At 45.3% G+C, this 18,359-nt stretch overlaps 1 protein-coding gene across 1 annotated transcript in view; it reads left to right on the top strand.

Moving 5' to 3' along the window:
• Positions 1–18,359, top strand: part of CFAP20DC (CFAP20 domain containing) — a 306,201-nt gene that overhangs the window by 221,266 nt on the left and 66,576 nt on the right. Inside the window, exon 15 of the mRNA XM_040359112.1 lies at positions 211–414. Coding sequence (XP_040215046.1) covers positions 211–414 — 204 coding nt within the window. The remainder of the gene's footprint in view (positions 1–210; positions 415–18,359) is intronic.

The raw sequence follows: 18,359 nt of genomic DNA, 5'->3' as shown, positions 1-18,359 counted from the left end.
ATTGATTCAAAACACTGACACATGAGGATGTACATGACAGCCATGCAAACAGCAGTCTCAGAAGAAGTCAGCAAAGACATCCTCAATGTGTCTCGTGACAGGTTGCCTTTAAAAAGGTCACAGACAATTCATTTACTTCTTTCTGCGTTCTTTTGCTCTTTTTCTTGTACTGTATTGAATATAACCCGAAACCTTCTTCTGTTCCTGTAGTGTTACGACTGGAGAAACTACCAAATGAACCGACTCAGCGCTTCAGAGATGCAGATGCTGGCCAGTCTGAAGAGGCAGCAAAATGAAGAGCTGGAGGAGGAGGGGATGTCACATGGCTTAAGCCAATCGCAAATAGACCATTGTAATGTCAGCATGAGCACCAGCAGTGATGATACAGCCACATGGAATTCCTGTCTGCCTCCGGTATGTGTATCTGTTATATAATTTAAAGTTCATTTCCAGATCTTACCTTCCAAAGGATTTGTACTCCTATCCAGTGCTAGCTGTCTAGCTGCAGTTCCGTAACTCTGTGTACACACGATCGGTTTGTCCGATGAAAAAAGACAGATGGACTGTTTTCATCGGACAAACCGATCGTGTGTGGGCCCCATCGGTCTTTTTTCCATCGGTTTAAAAAAATAGAACATGTTTTACATTTTTCCTATGGATGAAAAACCGATAGGAAATTCCAATCGTCTGTGTGGAACTCCATCGGAGAAAAATCCACGCATGCTCAGAATCAAGTCGACGCATGCTCGGAAGCATTGAACTTCATTTTTTTCAGCTCGTCGTAGTGTTTTACGTCACCGCATTTTGGCCCGGTCGGAATTTAGTCTGAGGCCTCGTACACACGACCGAGGAGCTCGTCCTAAATGAAACATCGTTTTCCTCAACTAGTTCCTTGTTAGGCTTGACGAGAATCTTGTCAAGCTTTCTTTGCGTACACACTGTCAAGTCAAAATCTCGTTGTTCTCAAACGCGGTGACGTAAAATGCGTACGACGGCACTATAAAGGGGAAGTTTGATTCCACTGGCGCCACCCTTGGGGCTGCTTTTGCTAATCTCATGTTACTGCGGAAAAGTTGGTGAGAGACGATTCGCGCTTTTCAGTCTGTTACAGCGTGACGAATGTGCTATCTCCATTACAAACCCTACTTTTACCGAAAGCACGCTCCCATCTCATACTTTATTCTGAGCATGCGCGGGTTTCTAAGCATACACACGAACACGACGAGGAAATTGAGACTCCCGACGAGGAAAAAAAAAAAACTTGTTCTCTTTTTTTCTCCTCGAGTTCCACAACAGTTTTCTCGACGAAAAACATACACACGACCGTTTTCCTCGGCAAAAAAGCTCTGCCACCAAGTTTCTTGATGGATTCTGTCAAGGAAAATGATCGTGTGTACGAGGCCTGATAGTGTGTAGGCAAGATTGATGAAAGTCAGCTTCATCGGATATCCAACGAAAAAATCCATCGGATTTGATTCCATCAGAAATCCGATTGTGTGTATAGGGAATTACAGATCTTGTCCCTCCTCCAGCCTTTGACTGGACAGTGAAAGAACAAGCAGCAAACTAATGAGCTCATCTCTTTGTCACTCTGCTCTCTACCCTTATCAGCTTGGGCCTAGCCTTGTACTTTAGCACACATCATTGCCTCTAAGTCCTCCTCTCACTTCCCTATCTAAGTGCTGCTGTACAGGGTTTGTAAATGGCTGATAAGTCAAATACCTATACTGCTTGCAATACAAAAATAATAATAATGTATTAATAAACGCAAAATGTGTTTGTTTTATATGTGTCTGAAGGTAAGCTTTAATTCTCCTGGCGGTATTCCCAAGTGTGGCTCGGGATTACATTTAAGTACCATTAGTGTTAACCCTGAGCCACACTCGGGATTGCATTGCAGAATCCTGGTCCAGATTACTTACCATGTCACCAGGATCCTGCGATGTCCACCCGCTGTGTCCCTCGCCGAATCCTCCGCCTGATGTACTGTGTGCCGGGCTCCATTCCCTGCGAGCGCCGCAACGCATGGGGGCGGAGCCCGGCGGCAAATTCAAAAAGTACAAAAAACATAACCCATACAGTACACTGTAATCTTACAGATTACATTACTTCATTACTACAGTACTACATTACTGTATCAAATAATTTCACCTCCCTTTTGTCTCTAGTGTTTTGTTTAGTGCCCTGCCTGCAGTTTTATATTATATATACTGTTCTTTCTGCCTGGAAACATGAAATTGTCTATGGCAACTAAAAAGTGTCCCTTTACGTCAAAAGCAGTTTTAGATCAGCTAGAAAACAGCGATAGTAAATTAGAACAGAATTGAGCGATAGTGTCATGAATCAGATGCGATCAGAACTGTGTGGACTGCACAAGTGAACCAAACGTATATAGGTGAAGAAAGTAAATAATTTATTAATGAAAATGTGAATAATATGAAACAAAACCACCTCCAATAATACACAGTGCACAACAACCAATATTAGACAATACCCAAAAATAACAATAATCAGACAAATAAATATAGCCAAAGGGAATACTGGAATCGTAGTCTAGCAAGCCAGGGTCATAACGGGAGGTGAGCAAATGGGGGACAAGGAGCAATGGACAGGGAGAGGCTGGAAGGGATCGGATAGCAGGGCAGGGATCCAGGACTGACAGGAACAGGTGCAAATGGGTTAGGAATCAGGATCAGGTTCAGATAACCGGTTCAAATCAGGGCACAAGACAAAGCCAAGGCAAGGTGTGATGACCTTGCAGGGTCTTTATACCATTACCTGCTATCAGGTTCAGTTGATACCTAATTGCAGCAGGAGATATCTGCTCCATCTTGCCAGGGTCCACCCGCTGGTGGACGCCAGTACTGCGGCCCAAAGATCACACATAACACCAGCAGGGAAAGGCTCTCCTGACAGTTCCAATCTGCCAGGAGACACCTGCTGGTGGACATCAGTACTGCACGCCAAACATCAGATGGTATCACCAGCGAGTGGAACCTTTCCTGACAGATAGTGATTTGTGGGGAATTCTTTTTACTATTATTATATATATATATATATATTTTTTATTATTATTTATAGTTATTTATTATATTATAATTTATGATTTTGTGTTTTAAACTTTATCATACCCGGGATGTCTACTAGACTCTTTCTTGTTTAGGTGTGATTTAAGTGTGTTATTACTAAGAATGTAAAACAATGTACTGCTTTGAGATTCAAAAATCTGACATAATCATACCACCAGGGAGGTTAAACAGCTTAAAGCGGTAGTAAACCGATAAACAAAAAGAAAACATGCAAGACAATAGCACAATGTGCTAGCATCCATAGCATACTAGCACATTATGAAATAATTACCTTAGAATGAAGCCCCCGCACATCGCCCGGTCACCGCTGGGGGGGCTGACATGTTCCCCCTGCATTTCTTCCGGGTTTGCGGGCTCCGGCGCTGTGAGCAGCCAGAGCCACGATGACGTCACTCACGCGCGGCTCCGGCATGGAGTTTTGAAGTTCCAGGCCTTCAGAGCACATGCACTGCTGATGTTAGTGGCTGCATGCAGGGTAAATATCTCCTAAACTGTGCAGGTTTAAGAGATATTCATTTTAACTGCAGGTAAGCCTTATTATAGGCTTACCTGTAGGTAAAAATTTCCAAGCGGGCAATACAAGCGCTTTAACTCCAAACTAAGGCCCTGTACACACGGGCAAGGATCTCGTCAGGAAAAATCTGTTGTTTTCCCTGACAAGATTCTTGGCAAGAATCTCTTGCCGCCCGAGTGTACACACTGACCTTTCAAAAGAACCGCGGTTCTCTTAAAAGGCAAGAACGCGGTGACGTCATTGTGTACGACAAACATGCACTCGTCACATTAGATGCTGTCGCCGCCATCTTGCTTCACCCTACCTATGCCGTGGAAGCTACCGTGCATGCGTCGGAGTCATTTTGAGCATACACGTGTTTCCACGGCGACAGGTAAGTATACACACTCTCGGGTTTCTCGTCGGGAAACAGGCTGACAAGAATCTCAACGAGAAAAAAGAGAGCAGGTTCTCTTTTTTTCTCGTTGAGATTCTGGCCAGATTTCCAGACGAGAAACCTCAAAGCCTTGTACACACGAACGGTTTTCTCGGGAAGAAGCAGTTTTCCTGCTGGTTTTTGCTGAGAAAACCGGCCGTGTGTATGAGGCTTCAGCTTTAAATGGAAAACAATAACCACATGCTGAAATTCCGACATGCTGGTTGTGGATCGCCTTGGGTACATTCAGCCTGCCCAAAGATAAACCAGCTGAGATTGGAACCACCTATGGCCGGTATAAGAGGGGGCTTTATTCTAACTGACCATCAATGCAAGAGGATATATTTCCCCCCAATAAGTTGGCTTTAACAGGAGTTTGCAGAGACATGAAAATTATTTTATGGGTACCTTTGGGGTAAAAAGGCTGAAAAAGGCTAGTTTATAGGATACAGATTATTTTCTTTGTACGTTTTAACACTTATTGGATCTTAACTTTTTGAGCACCATATGAAGTTGTTTGTTGGCCAGAGGTGTTTCTATCTGTAAACTCTGCACCACTGATAATAGCCTGCCTTATTCAGAATGCAGTCGTTTGCTTTCAGAAATAAGCAGATTGATGTTATTATCAAGGTGAGGTGACACTCCAGGTAGAAATGCTAATGCTGAGAAGTTAATGGAGTCTGTATAGCTAGAGGCCCTGCCTGTGATTGAAACATCTGTGTTGTAGCTGACATGTAACCATTCATAAAACATCAATTCATTCCTGTCGTACCTCTGTTGCCATGCAAGCATTGGCCGGAAATCAAATGCATGGAAAGGAGGCTAAGGTGGCCGAGAACCTTCTCTTGTACCCATGTCCTCAGATAATGGAAGGACCCCTTAGGCTGTGGGCTATTGAAGCTGTTATTCAGTAGCTGCAGATTTTCCTTTTTTTCTTAGATCTTTGGTACAAAAACCTAAGTAAATAAAAAGTATTTCCATGTATAGTATAAGTTTTGTTATCTTTTAAAATAATTCTTACATTTATACCTATCAGCAACTTTTTTTCTTCTTAAAACGGAGGTTCCGCCATTTTTTTTTTTAAAGCGAGCAGCTACAAATACTGCAGCTGCTGACTTTTAAAAAATGAACACTTACCTGTCCAGCGCGCCAATGATGTAAGCAGCCAAGGCTGAGCAATCGCTCGGTCCTCAGCTGCTTTCCTCGACGAGGAAAACTATGTGTTTCGCCCGTCGAGTTCCTCGGTCATGTGTACGAGGCCTCAGATGCCTATTCATCAAAGCAATCACCAGTCTCTAAATATTGGACATTTTTCTACCAGTCCCCAGGTGTACTATGAAGGACCAGGTGATATGTCTTTCAATATGTAATCGTTGATAATCTTAGGTATTACATAGTTAGTAAAGTTGAATTAGGACACCAGTCTATCCAGTTCAATCTGTGTGGGTGTGTGTTTATGTTAGTACCATTTTACATATCACTGTATATTGTGTTTCCTAAGATGCCCATTTAATTTTTGTAATGATATTTTCATTACTCCCCGCAGACACACACCACCCACTGTGGAAGCGAGTTCAATGTGCTTTCCACTGAAAGTAAAACATCCCATTGCACATTTTAAAACTAAACTGCTTCTACTCCAACTACATTGAATGTCCATGTGTCCTGTTATGTGGCCTGAGACTGAATAGTTTCCTCCCTAGGCTAGAATCAATATTAACCACTTAAAGTGGAGGTTCACCCGGAAATTGCTATTTTTAACCTTAGATTGATGCTCATTTAGTCAAGGGGAATCGGCTAGTTTATTTAAAATCAAAGCTGTACTTACCTTTTTACAGAGCGATCTTCTCCGCCGCTTCCGGGTATGGGCTGCGGGACTGGGCGTTCCTATTTTGATTGACAGTCTTCCGAAAGGCTTCCGACGGTCGCATCCATCGCGTCACGATTTTCCGAAAGTAGCCGAACGTCGGTGCGCAGGCGCAGTATAGAGCCGCACCGACGTTCGGCTTCTTTCGGCTACTCGTGACGCGATGGATGCGACCGTCGGAAGCCTTTCGGAAGCCTGTCGGAAGACTGTCAATCAAGAAGGAACGCCCAGTCCCGAAGACCCATACCCGGAAGCGGCGGAGAAGATCGCTCCCTACAACGGTAAGTACTGCTCGGATTTTAAAACAACTAGCCGATTCCCATAGACAAAACGAGCATCAATCTAAGGGTAAAAAAAAATGTATGGGTGAACTCCCGCTTTAAGGACCCCTTCACGCCGATATACGTCGGCAAAATGGCATGGCTGGGAACAATCACGTACCTGTACGTGTCTCTTTAAGCACAGCCGTGGGGTCGCGAGCGCTCCGTGACCGGACCCGCGGACCCGTCACCGGAGCTGAAGATATAGGGAAAGACGATCAATGACATCACATGTCCAGCCCCGCCCCCCTACAGTTAGAAACACATATGAGGTCACACTTAACCCCTACAACGCCCCCTAGTGGTTAACTCCTAAACTGCAATTGTCATTTTCACTGTATGCATTTTTATAGCACTTTGCTGTGAAAATGACAATGGTCCCAAAAATGTGTCAAAATTGTCCGATGTGTCCACCATAATGTCGCAGTCACGAAAAAAATCGCTGATCGCCGCCATTAGTAGTAAAAAAAAAATTATTAATAAAAATGCAATAAAACTATCCCCTTTTTTGTAAACGCTATAAATTTGGCGCAAACCAATCGATAAACGCTTATTGCGATTTTTTTTTACTGAAATAGGTAGAAGAATACGTATCGGCCTAAACTGATGAAAAAAAATGTTTTATATATATATATATATATATAATAACTATAAATAATTCTAACAAATAATAATATAATAATATAATAATAATAAAAATTATTCAATAATGTAATCAAATCAAAAACACTGACATTTGCTCAGTTGCAGAATTGTCATTACTTTCAGTGTTTGATGATGAATTTCCCCACAAATCACTATCGCTCAATTCTGCAAGTGATTCTAATTTATTATCTCTGTTTTCTAGCTGGTCTAAAACCACTTTTGATGTAAAGGGCCACTTTTTGGTTGCTATGGACAATCTCCCGTTTCCAGGCAGAAAGAACAGTTTTTATAATATAAAAGTGCATGTAGGACACTGGGCAGACCACTAGGGACAAAGAGGATGTGTAATTATTTGATACAGTACTGTAACCTGTAAGATTTCAGTATACAGTATCTATACTGTGTTTTTACTTTTTTGACGCTGAACTCCGCCCCCGTGCGTCGTTCCGCTCGGGAGCGGAGCTCAGCGGCACTTGATCTCAACTCCCAGACATGAGATTATGCACAGATCATGCTCGGAGGATTAGTGCCAATATTATTTCCAGGCTAGATGTTATTTCCTGAGTAAACATGCATTTCTACATTGTTCATATAAGTGCATTTAAAACCACATTGATGGGACGACCATTAGAAACTCACTTTAGAAAGAGCAGTGGCAGCACAGCTATAAATCTAGGCCCATCTCCATGATATTAATGTTACATTACGGTGGCCAAGAGCTCTCACTCATTGATTTTGTATACTGTCCTCCTGACCATCCACTTTGCCCTGCAAGTGGCAGTAAATTACCAAGTGTAGGAACAAAGCATAAATATGCCTATGCCAACAAATATAATTTGGCTTTTTATTTAAAGCTGAGCTTTCATGCCAGGCAGCTGTTTTTTTTAGGGTATTAAAGCCTGAAACATTTAGGACATTATTTCATTAGATAGCCAATAGCTAAATCTAGTGATTTCACAAGTTTGGAGGGTGTATTGCTGTTTAGGAGTATACAAGAGAATTGGGAATTTGGGAATTTTCAATCATGGATAGAGAGAGCATAGAGAATTTAAATGTGGACTTCATTAGTGGGTTCAGGGGCCGTTTTAAAAAGGGCTCAGGGCATGTAGGCAAAGGGGCGGCAATCTTGGAATTGTAGCAAGGGGTTTGTTCATCAAGATCTAGAAGTTTGCAGCCTTTATAAGACAAGATATAATAACATTTGAGAAATCAGATTAGTCAGTTTAAAAGAGAAGTATGGTTTTCTTCTTTTTTTATATAATCATACTTACCTAGGTGGATTCCCCCCCGGCACTGAGAACTGAGCCACCGAACACTCCCAGAAGCCCCCCTCCCCGTAATAGCGTGCATGGATTTTTTTTCTCCCCTACAGCCCCTGTAATTTTTTTAAATCTGCACAGCTATGTGGGACTCCACCTGCACAGCCGCGTTATTTATTAAAGCGGAGTTCCACCCAAAAGTGGAACTTCCAATTAATCCACTCCTCGCCCCCTTACATGCCACATTTGGCATGTAATTTTTTTTGGGGAGGGGGAGTGGGGGCTTCAGGAGCAGTGGGACTTTCTGTCCCACTTCCTCCTTCCGCCGAGGGGCTGCTAAGGCGAATAGTCTAATCGCCTTTTGGCAGCCCCTCCCTGTAGGCGATCGCCTGGGACACGTGACAGGTCCTAGGCGATCGCCTGTCCAATCAGATGGCGCAGCGCCGCTCGCTCATGCGCAGTGGGTGCCCGGCCGTGAAGCCGAACGCTGTCACGTCCGGGTGCCCACGCTTAGAATGAAGACGCCGGCCGGACAGGGGGGGAGAGGAGCGGAGTCCCGGCCAGTGCGTCGCTGGAACGTGGAGCAGGTGAGTGTAGCTGCTGACTTTTAATAAACATTAAAAATGACTGGAACACCCCTTTAACAGAGGTCCGTGAACAAATGACCTACACGTTTAGCTGCTATTGCGGTTGTCCCCACACTTGTAGTCCTCTGAAAAAAAAATAATAAACGCACATTTTTTTTCCTACAAAATATGTGCATGTATTTTTTTTTTTTTTAAGGTGTCACTTATCCTTTAGGCCTCATTCACACATGCATACATAAGTGTACACCCATGTGATGGCCAAGTCATGCCTACACGGAATGTGCAGGTGTTCCATGCATCCACTTGCAGGCAATCCCATTCATGCCAGTTGCGATTCAGTGGCTTCACAGACACAACTGCTGCTCCCAATTCGGTATCCATATGGGTGCAGATCCCAGAACACAGACATTGTGAGTTTGGGGATACACATGCACACATCCACACTATGAATGGGACTCGGATGTATGGAAAACATGGCACTCACACGGTGTATTCTTAAAGCAGCGTTCCACCTAAAAGGGAAAGCTCTGCTTGTCCTCCTCCTCCTCCCCCCTTCCGCTGCCACATTTGGCACCTTTAGGGGGGAGCGGATACCCCCTCCTGCCCCCCACAGCCAGTCCATTCACAAAGCGCAGCACGATTCACACATGTGCAGTAGGGAACCAACTGTGAAGCCGCAAAGGATTCACTGCTGGTTTCCTCTAGCCAAGATGGCGGTGCATGCATCATAGAGCCGATTCAAGAATCAACTCGGATGAGGACACCGCTGGATTCCTGGACAGGTACAGTAAGTGCCCTAATAGTAAAAGTCAGTAGCTACAATATTTTTAGCACCTGGTTACTTCCAAGTACCGGTGCTATTAAAATTTAGAGGGTGATCGGAGTGCTAATGACTATGATCCCAATTACAATGTTCAAATAAGGTCTCTGTTTCAGCTTGGCTGTGCTGTGGGCTCATTCTGTTGTACTGGGGTGTTCTTCCCACCCCAGTGCGGTAGATAGCAGCAGTGGAGTCAAGGTTTGGGTGCTCTTCTCCAGTGGCCAATCAGGAGGGTTGAGCCTCACTGGGCATGCTGGGAGAGGGTACTTATGGAACAGACGCCATTAGTTCTGGGTCTTCTTCTTCGAGTGTGGCACCCACCTTTAGGGCACCCCAGCACTATGGCCTACCTGGCCGGGGCTTGCGTGCCATGCAGTGTTCCTGGTTCCGGGACCATGTTGGTCCAGAACATTTGAGCAGCTGCGGGGACCTAGTGATCGACTGGTTTCCCACTTTTGAGGATCCCAAGGTAGAGCTGTTCGGTGGGGAGTCCGTCTGAGGAGCGCCAATGAGAGGCTACAGTAGGTGAACCCGATTTTGTGTCAATCTCGCTCTCTTTCTCAGCGAGATTGAGCACCTACGAGCCCCATCGCGGGAGCCAGCGCCGAGCTGGCTTGCCGCGATGGAGACAGAGCCGTCATAGAAGCGACGGGAGATCCGACTTGGATTCCCGCCAATTCTACACGTGTGCGGCGTTTGTTATGAATCCTGAAGGGGAAGTCCCCGCCGGATTTTAAATAAAAATCCGGCATGGGTCCCCCCTCAGGAGCATACCGGGCCCTTAGGTCTGTTATGGGTTGTAAGGAGAGCCCCCCTACGCCGGAAAAAACGGCGTAGGGGGTCCCCCTACAATCCATACCAGACCCGTATCCAAAGCACGCTACCCGGCCAGCCAGGAAGGGAGTGGGGACGAGCGAGCGCCCCCCCCCCTCCTGAGCCGTACCAGGCTGCATGCCCTCAACATGGGGGGGTTGGGTGCTCTGGGGCAGGGGGGCGCACTGCGGCCCCCCCCACCTCAGAGCACCCTGTCCCCATGTTGATGAGGACAGGGCCCCTTCCCGACAACCCTGGCCGTTGGTTGTCGGGGTATGCGGGCGGGAGGCTTATCGGAATCTGGGAGCCCCCTTTAATAAGGGGGCCCCCAGATACCGGCCCCCCCACCCTAAGTGAATGAGTATGGGGTACATCGTACCCCTACCCATTCACCTGCAAGAAAAGTGGTAAAAACACAAATAAACCACACAGTGTATTAAAATATTTTATTTTTCTGCTCCGGAGGCCGCCCCCTGTCTTCTTTATTAGCTCTTTTACCAGGGGGGGCTTCTTCTTTGACGTCTTCGGGTGGGTGGGGGCCGCCGTCTGGTTCTCTTCCACCGCCGGGGGGGGTGGCTTTTAAAAAAGCCCCCACCCCCCCGGCGGGTTTCCTCCGGCGTCTTCGGCGGGGCTCTTCTTCTTCCGCTATCCCGACGGGTCTTCTCAACTCTCCGGGGTTCTCCTTCTGTCTTCGCCGCTCTCCGTTGTTGACTCGGCGCACCCCGGTTCTTCGTCTCGCTGTCCGGTGTCTTCTTCCGTGCTGTACGTCTTCTCCTTCCGTGCTGTGATGAGTTCTTCTTCCGTGCTGTGACGTCATGTTCTTCACTTCTCTCCTTCTCCCGATGTTGACTCGCCGGTCCTCCTCGCTGAAATGACGGATGCGCGCCTTGCATCGGACCTATATAGGCCTCACAGTCCCATCATGCTCTGTACCTACCCATGTGATACCTACCACGTGGTAGGTATCACATGGGTAGGTACAGAGCATGATGGGACTGTGAGGCCTATATAGGTCCGATGCAAGGCGCGCATCCGTCATTTCAGCGAGGAGGACCGGCGAGTCAACATCGGGAGAAGGAGAGAAGTGAAGAACATGACGTCACAGCACGGAAGAAGAACTCATCACAGCACGGAAGGAGAAGACGTACAGCACGGAAGAAGACACCGGACAGCGAGACGAAGAACCGGGGTGCGCCGAGTCAACAACGGAGAGCGGCGAAGACAGAAGGAGAACCCCGGAGAGTTGAGAAGACCCGTCGGGATAGCGGAAGAAGAAGAGCCCCGCCGAAGACGCCGGAGGAAACCCGCCGGGGGGGTGGGGGCTTTTTTAAAAGCCACCCCCCCCGGCGGTGGAAGAGAACCAGACGGCGGCCCCCACCCACCCGAAGACGTCAAAGAAGAAGCCCCCCCTGGTAAAAGAGCTAATAAAGAAGACAGGGGGCGGCCTCCGGAGCAGAAAAATAAAATATTTTAATACACTGTGTGGTTTATTTGTGTTTTTACCACTTTTCTTGCAGGTGAATGGGTAGGGGTACGATGTACCCCATACTCATTCACTTAGGGTGGGGGGGCCGGTATCTGGGGGCCCCCGTATTAAAGGGGGCTCCCAGATTCCGATAAGCCTCCCGCCCTTATACCCCGACAACCAACGGCCAGGGTTGTCGGGAAGGGGCCCTGTCCTCATCAACATGGGGACAGGGTGCTCTGAGGTGGGGGGGGCCGCAGTGCGCCCCCCTGCCCCAGAGCACCCAACCCCCCCATGTTGAGGGCATGCAGCCTGGTACGGCTCAGGAGGGGGGGGGGGGCGCTCGCTCGTCCCCACTCCCTTCCTGGCTGGCCGGGTAGCGTGCTTTGGATACGGGTCTGGTATGGATTGTAGGGGGACCCCCTACGCCGTTTTTTTCGGCGTAGGGGGGCTCTCCTTACAACCCATAACAGACCTAAGGGCCCGGTATGCTCCTGAGGGGGGACCCATGCCGGATTTTTATTTAAAATCCGGCGGGGACTTCCCCCTCAGGATTCATAACAAACGCCGCACACGTGTAGAATTGGCGGGAATCCAAGTCGGATCTCCCGTCGCTTCTATGACGCGCTTGCTGGGATGTGCTGTCACTATTCCAGTGAGTGTGAGATGTCGGCGAGATCTCGGCACCCTGTCGCCGAGTATCAGCGCGACGCTGTCGTGCTAAAAGCACAATATCACAAACACCTACTGTAGCGATCCAAAAGGATTTCGACAAACACCTGGGGATCAAGGTAGCCGGACACTGAAGGATTGATCACCTGTCAGTCGGTACCTGGGCGACGTTAAGAAGGAGATCCAGGCGTAACTCTACTAAGGATGATTACCTCCGTATTTGCAATCAGAGAGGGCCTGTGGCAGAGGTGTCTCCCTGAAGTTCATTCAGGAGGGTCTGTGGCAGAGACTTTTCCTCAAAGGTTTGAGTGATACTCCGGCTGCCAGGTCAGTGAGAGAGGCCTGTCCGGGTACGCTAAGCCCACTCAGTCAGGAGTGGTACGGAAAGTGTTACATATGGGAGCAGGACTGTTCCAAATACTACGCCTGAATCTTCTGTTCTCCTTCTTCTTAAACTCTTTATCCTTTCATCACCAGTTCATTGTTTTTCCCCAGCTGGGTAATAAAGAGCACAGAAAAAGACACTTGTTGCGGACATTCCTTTACTACTGCTATATGGACCATTCACCCCTAGGAATTCGGAGAGCCACGAGGTAAATGTGCCACCCAAAACAACCAGGAGCTCCTCCGGGGGTAGTGCTACAACTTTTTTTGGGAGACTTCTCTTTAAAGCGGAGTTCCATCCAAAAATTGAACTTTCCGATTTTTGTAATCCTCCCCCCTCCAGTGTCACATTTGGCACCTTTCGGGGGGAGAAGTGAGCAGATACCGGTGTAATCCAGGTATTTTCTCCCACTTCCAAGCATAGATCACCGCGGTCCGGTGATTGCTGTCTTCTGGAAGACACACAGGTCCCAGAAAGGGGGACCAGCCTGACTCACACATGCGTAGTAGGGAACCAGGAAGTGAAGCTGATTCCCTTACTGAAGATGGCGGCGGGAGCACCGGGGGCCGACGAACAGATCGGCTTCGACATCGCGGGCGCCCTGGACAGGTAAGTCTACATATATTAAAATTCAGCAGCTGCAGTATTTGTAGCTGTTGACTTTTAATATATTTTTCGGCGGAACTCTGCTTTAAGTACTCCAGTGTGAACAAGGCCTTAAATGCAACTTGGATAGTTACTCTAATTTATATATATAGGAGTGTTCTATAGTTCCCTGCATAGCAGCTTTTAGACTGGGCGGGGGCTGTTGGGCAGCTCTGGGCCTATCTAACACAGAGCATGCTGATTGGGAGAGAAAGGCAGAGTGATTTTTTTCAGTTTGCTGCTGATCCTTTATTGTTCAATCAGGAGGCTGGATTGTGTTCTTCCCAGTCTGTAATGAGGTTTGCTGCTGTAGTGGAGGTCAGGACCTGTCTATGATGTCTGACAGCAATGTCTGGATCACAAGGCTGCCCAAACAGAGTTACAAGTCCCCATTCATTCATTTAAATTGTGTATTTAGCTGTTTCTGGAGTTTAGTTTTAAAGTTTAAAGTTTTAAACTGAATGTACTTTCCTTAGCACAGTATAGTTGGAGGCTTTCCTAAAGAATATAAGTAACTCAATGATTTTCCATGCTGTCTGGATTTTCTCTTTCAAGTACATATTTCAGGTTTAGGCCCTTTAAGCATGGCAGATTGTACATCCGGCAGTCTGATATGTTTTGTTTATTGCTTTACAATCCTTTTCACATCAGTCGGGAGGAGTAGGTGGGGGAATGTACGCAGCTTTCTGATCGATAGCACCGAACAGAACCAAGTCTCCATTTTGTTCTCAACATGCCCCTTTATTAATGCGCAGCAGGACGTTCACCTTAGAAAGTCCACATCTACCGCCGCTACGGTGCTGTTGGTAGGGGTTACCGTAACCGTACACAGAAAGAAGAGTAGATCCAAGAATTATATTCCCTGCATCTACAAATGTGCGATAGGAAGATAAGATCTGCAGCCGGGCTTAACTTTGACATATCGCCGCCTTTTTATTTATTACAATCTGATATCTATGTGTAAAGCATGGCTTAAAAACAACATTATTATGTTCCGCGGAAGATTCTTTGTTTAGCAGAGTTACCATCGCAAGGAAAGAAAAAAAATCTGAATAAGACATTTCTATGAGTTTCAGCCAGGGGTGCACAAGTTGTGTACTGTGTGCCAACAGCTCCACCTATAGGCCATATGATGAATAGCAACCCTGCTGCAAACTGCATGAGCTGCTAATCCGAAACCACAAGTGTTTATATCAAGTCTTCATACAAAAATCTTTGTATTTTCATAATCCCGGCCAAACGCCGGCTGATAACATTGAAAGATCCAAATACAATTCTTGAAATTGCCTTTGGTAAACTATAGATGGTGGTTCTAATCAAGTTTCAGTTTCCTAAGGATCAGTTCTTTGAATAAGAACTATTATTCATATGTTAGTAGCAAAGAAACATTAATGACCAGCTTGCTGCTAAATGTTTTAGGCCCCTAAAGAATGCATACACTTAAGTGGAGATTTTCATGGATTTCATTACATTAACCACTTCAGCCCAGGAAGAATTTACCCCCTTCCTGACCAGAGGACTTTTTGCCATTTGGCCCTACATTGCTTTAACTGACAATTGCGTAGTCGTGCGACATTGTACCCAAACAAAATTGGCGTCCCTTTCCCCCCCACAAATAGAGCTTTCTTTTAGTGGTATTCGATCATCTCTGCGGTTTTTATTGTTTGCGCTATAAACAAAAATAGAGCGACAATTTTGAAAAAAAAGCAATATTTCTAACTTTTTGCTATGATAAATATCTCCAAAAAATATATAAAAAAGAAATTTCCTTAGTTTAGGCCGATACGTATTCTTCTACATATTTTTGGTAAAAAAAATGCAATAAGTGTTTATTGATTGGTTTGCGCAAAAGTTATAGCGTCTACAAAATAGGGGATAGTTTTATTGCATTTTTATTAATATTTTTTTTTACTAGTAATGGCGGCAATCAGCGATTTTTATCGTGACTGCGACATTATGGCGGACACATCGGACACTTTTGATGCCATTTTGGGACCATTGTCATTTAAACAGCGACCAGTGCTATAAAAATGCACTGATTACTGTAAATGACACTGGCAGGGAAGAGGTTAAACACTAGGGTGTGAGGAAGGGGTTAAGTGTGTCTTAGGGAGTGATTCTAACTGTGTGGGGGCTGGGCTTCCTGTGACTCAACACTGATCACTGCTCCCGATTACAAGGAGCAAACGATCAGTGTCCTGTCACTAGGCAGAACAGGGAGATGCCTTTTTTACAACAGCACCCCCCATTATATCTACTGGCGGTGGTCAGCAAGTGGTTAAAGTGGATGTAAACCCTTTTATATACCCAGTGAAGTGACTGGCCTCAAGTGATACACAGAGGCAAAACAAATCCTCCTACATAAGTTGTACCTGTTTATCTACCCGAAAAAAGAGAAAAGGTCTGGTGTCCCCAGTGACACACTTCCATCCCTGTTACATATAGTCAAAACAAAAGGATTCACCCCGGGCCTTTTAAATGAAGTGGGTAACGTTTCCGCCAGTAAAATTAACAGTAATTGTATAGTATATAATTTATTCAAGTAAAATTGTTTAAATGCGTAAAGTAAAATTGTTACATACATAGATAACACCAACAATTGCCAATTGAAACGATACATAAACAATAAATATTAGTACACAAGAATAATAGTGGACAGAGTACACGGGCATCGTACTACCCGACTAGCCTAGTTTCGCCAGATCCAGCTCACTCTTCAGGGGTGTGTAACACTGTACCTAGGATGAGAAAGTGTATATGTTTGGCAATCTGGCATAGTATTAGTTGCAAAGGCACAGGGCAGGAGGGGTTGTGGGTCCCCATACTCACCACTGGGCTTGACCAAACTAGGCTAGTCGGGTAGAACGATGCCCGTGTACTCTGTCCACTCTTATACTTGTGTACTAATATTTATTGTTTACGTATCGTTTCAATTGGCAATTGTTGGTGTTATCTATGTATGTAACAATTTTACTTTACGCATGTAAAAATTTTACTTGAATAAATTATATACTATGCAATTACTGTTATTTTTATTTTTTTTGGAGGAAACGTTACCCACTTCATTTAAAGTCCCGGGGCAAATCCTTTTGTTTTGACTGTTTATCTACCCCTACAGCCATTCAAAGTGCAGAATTTACACAGGATCTCTCAGCTCTGAAAACCAGGAGGTGGAGTGCTGAAGTTACATCAGTGAGGAGAGATAATTGAAAGGAAGGGACACCCCCCCTTTACACAGCACACAGGAACAGAGCTGAGGTTGTCAACCACAGTCTGTGCCCTCCCTGTCACCATTTTTCTCTTGGTGTCAGGGAAATTAGTTAGAAGTGACTCATGCTCATAGCAGAGGAATGAGGCAGTGGACAGAAATGACAATTGGAGTGCTCTGGATTGAGACAAGTACACACTATAGAGGGATTTGTTTTGTTCATATTTCATGTCTGAGGTTTACAATCACTTATATATTGATGCAGTCTGGCAAATTAATAATGAGCCAGTCGACACAACATGAAGTACACTGATGAGTTAAATCGCCTACTTCACCAGAGTGCCTGGCTATTCCAGTCTTTTCCTCTTCTATTTGCATTCTCTAGAATAAGCAGTAGAACCCACCCAACCCGAAATGTCCGTTTTATGTGGATGTCCCTTTAATAGGCCCAAAATAAATGTGATTAGAACTGAAAGAATGTAGCATGTTGGTAAAATACCACGGATGGCGATATGCACTTAGATGTCAGGAACATGATTATTTGTAGGTGCCTCTCAGAGCTGTGACCTTTGCGTTTCTCCTCTTGTATCCGCTGGATTGTATCCCCATTAGTATTGCAAGAGCTTGTTATATGTCAAGCATTTAATATAAAGTAAAACTGAAAGTATTCCTGCGAAAACAGCAGTGCTGAAATAAAACTCACAATGCTGCCATCGATTTATTGAGCCTTGCCCTAATACATTAATTCTTTTCTCATATATTAGCCAGATGTACAGTGTAGCTAGAAAAGGTAAAAGGTTAATACCTGTGTGTTGCTTATTTTTATAATTCTAGCACATTCCACCTTTTAGACCTTAAAGTTAAACCCAACTGGAAAGTACATAGCAAGCTGAAAAGTGAAAAGATAGCGGGAATGATTTACATAAAGCAAACTGTGCATTTTGCAAGAGCACTTACTCCAGCTTAGTAAAGCTCTGGAGATAGTAAATCAGGGGAAGTTCTGCTGACTTCCATCGGCCAATCATGTGAAAGCAAAAATTCAGTTTATATATATATATATATATATATATATATATATATATATATGTGTGTCAAGGATTGATTTCCTGACACAATTTCAGGATTAACCCCATGTCTGCCGGTTGACCCAAATCAATATGGTGAAATATGCAGACCAGACAAAAATCGACATCTCACCTTTTTCAGCGTTCAACTTCAAGAGAGAGAATTTTATTGCCAGCACAGCTTTATAAACATCATGACATCATTGAGATGAACACAAGCATATTTGATTGGTTCAGTCTATACATTTCAGCCCCCTTATTACACGCCCCCTGTGATGTCTGTACTTGGCATGGAGCCCTCATAGGTCAGTTCACATAAAGGGTGGTTTCTTCTTGGAAGTCCTGATACGCCGTCGTATCTCTGAGTGCGGGCCGTCGTATCTATGCGCCTGATTCAGAGAATCAGTTACGCATAGATTTCCCTAAGATCCGACTGGCGTAAGTGTCTTACACCGTCGTATCTTAGGCTGAATATTTACGCTGGCCGCTAGGTGGCGCTTCCGTATAGTTACGCGAGGAATATGCTAATGAGGTATTTACGCCGATTCAGAAACGTACACCCCGCCGGCGCATTTTTTTATGTCGTTTATG

The sequence above is a fragment of the Rana temporaria genome, chromosome 7 (assembly GCF_905171775.1).
Source record: "Rana temporaria chromosome 7, aRanTem1.1, whole genome shotgun sequence".
Taxonomy (NCBI): Eukaryota; Metazoa; Chordata; class Amphibia; order Anura; family Ranidae; genus Rana; species Rana temporaria.
This window is presented reverse-complemented; position numbering and strand designations above follow the sequence as displayed.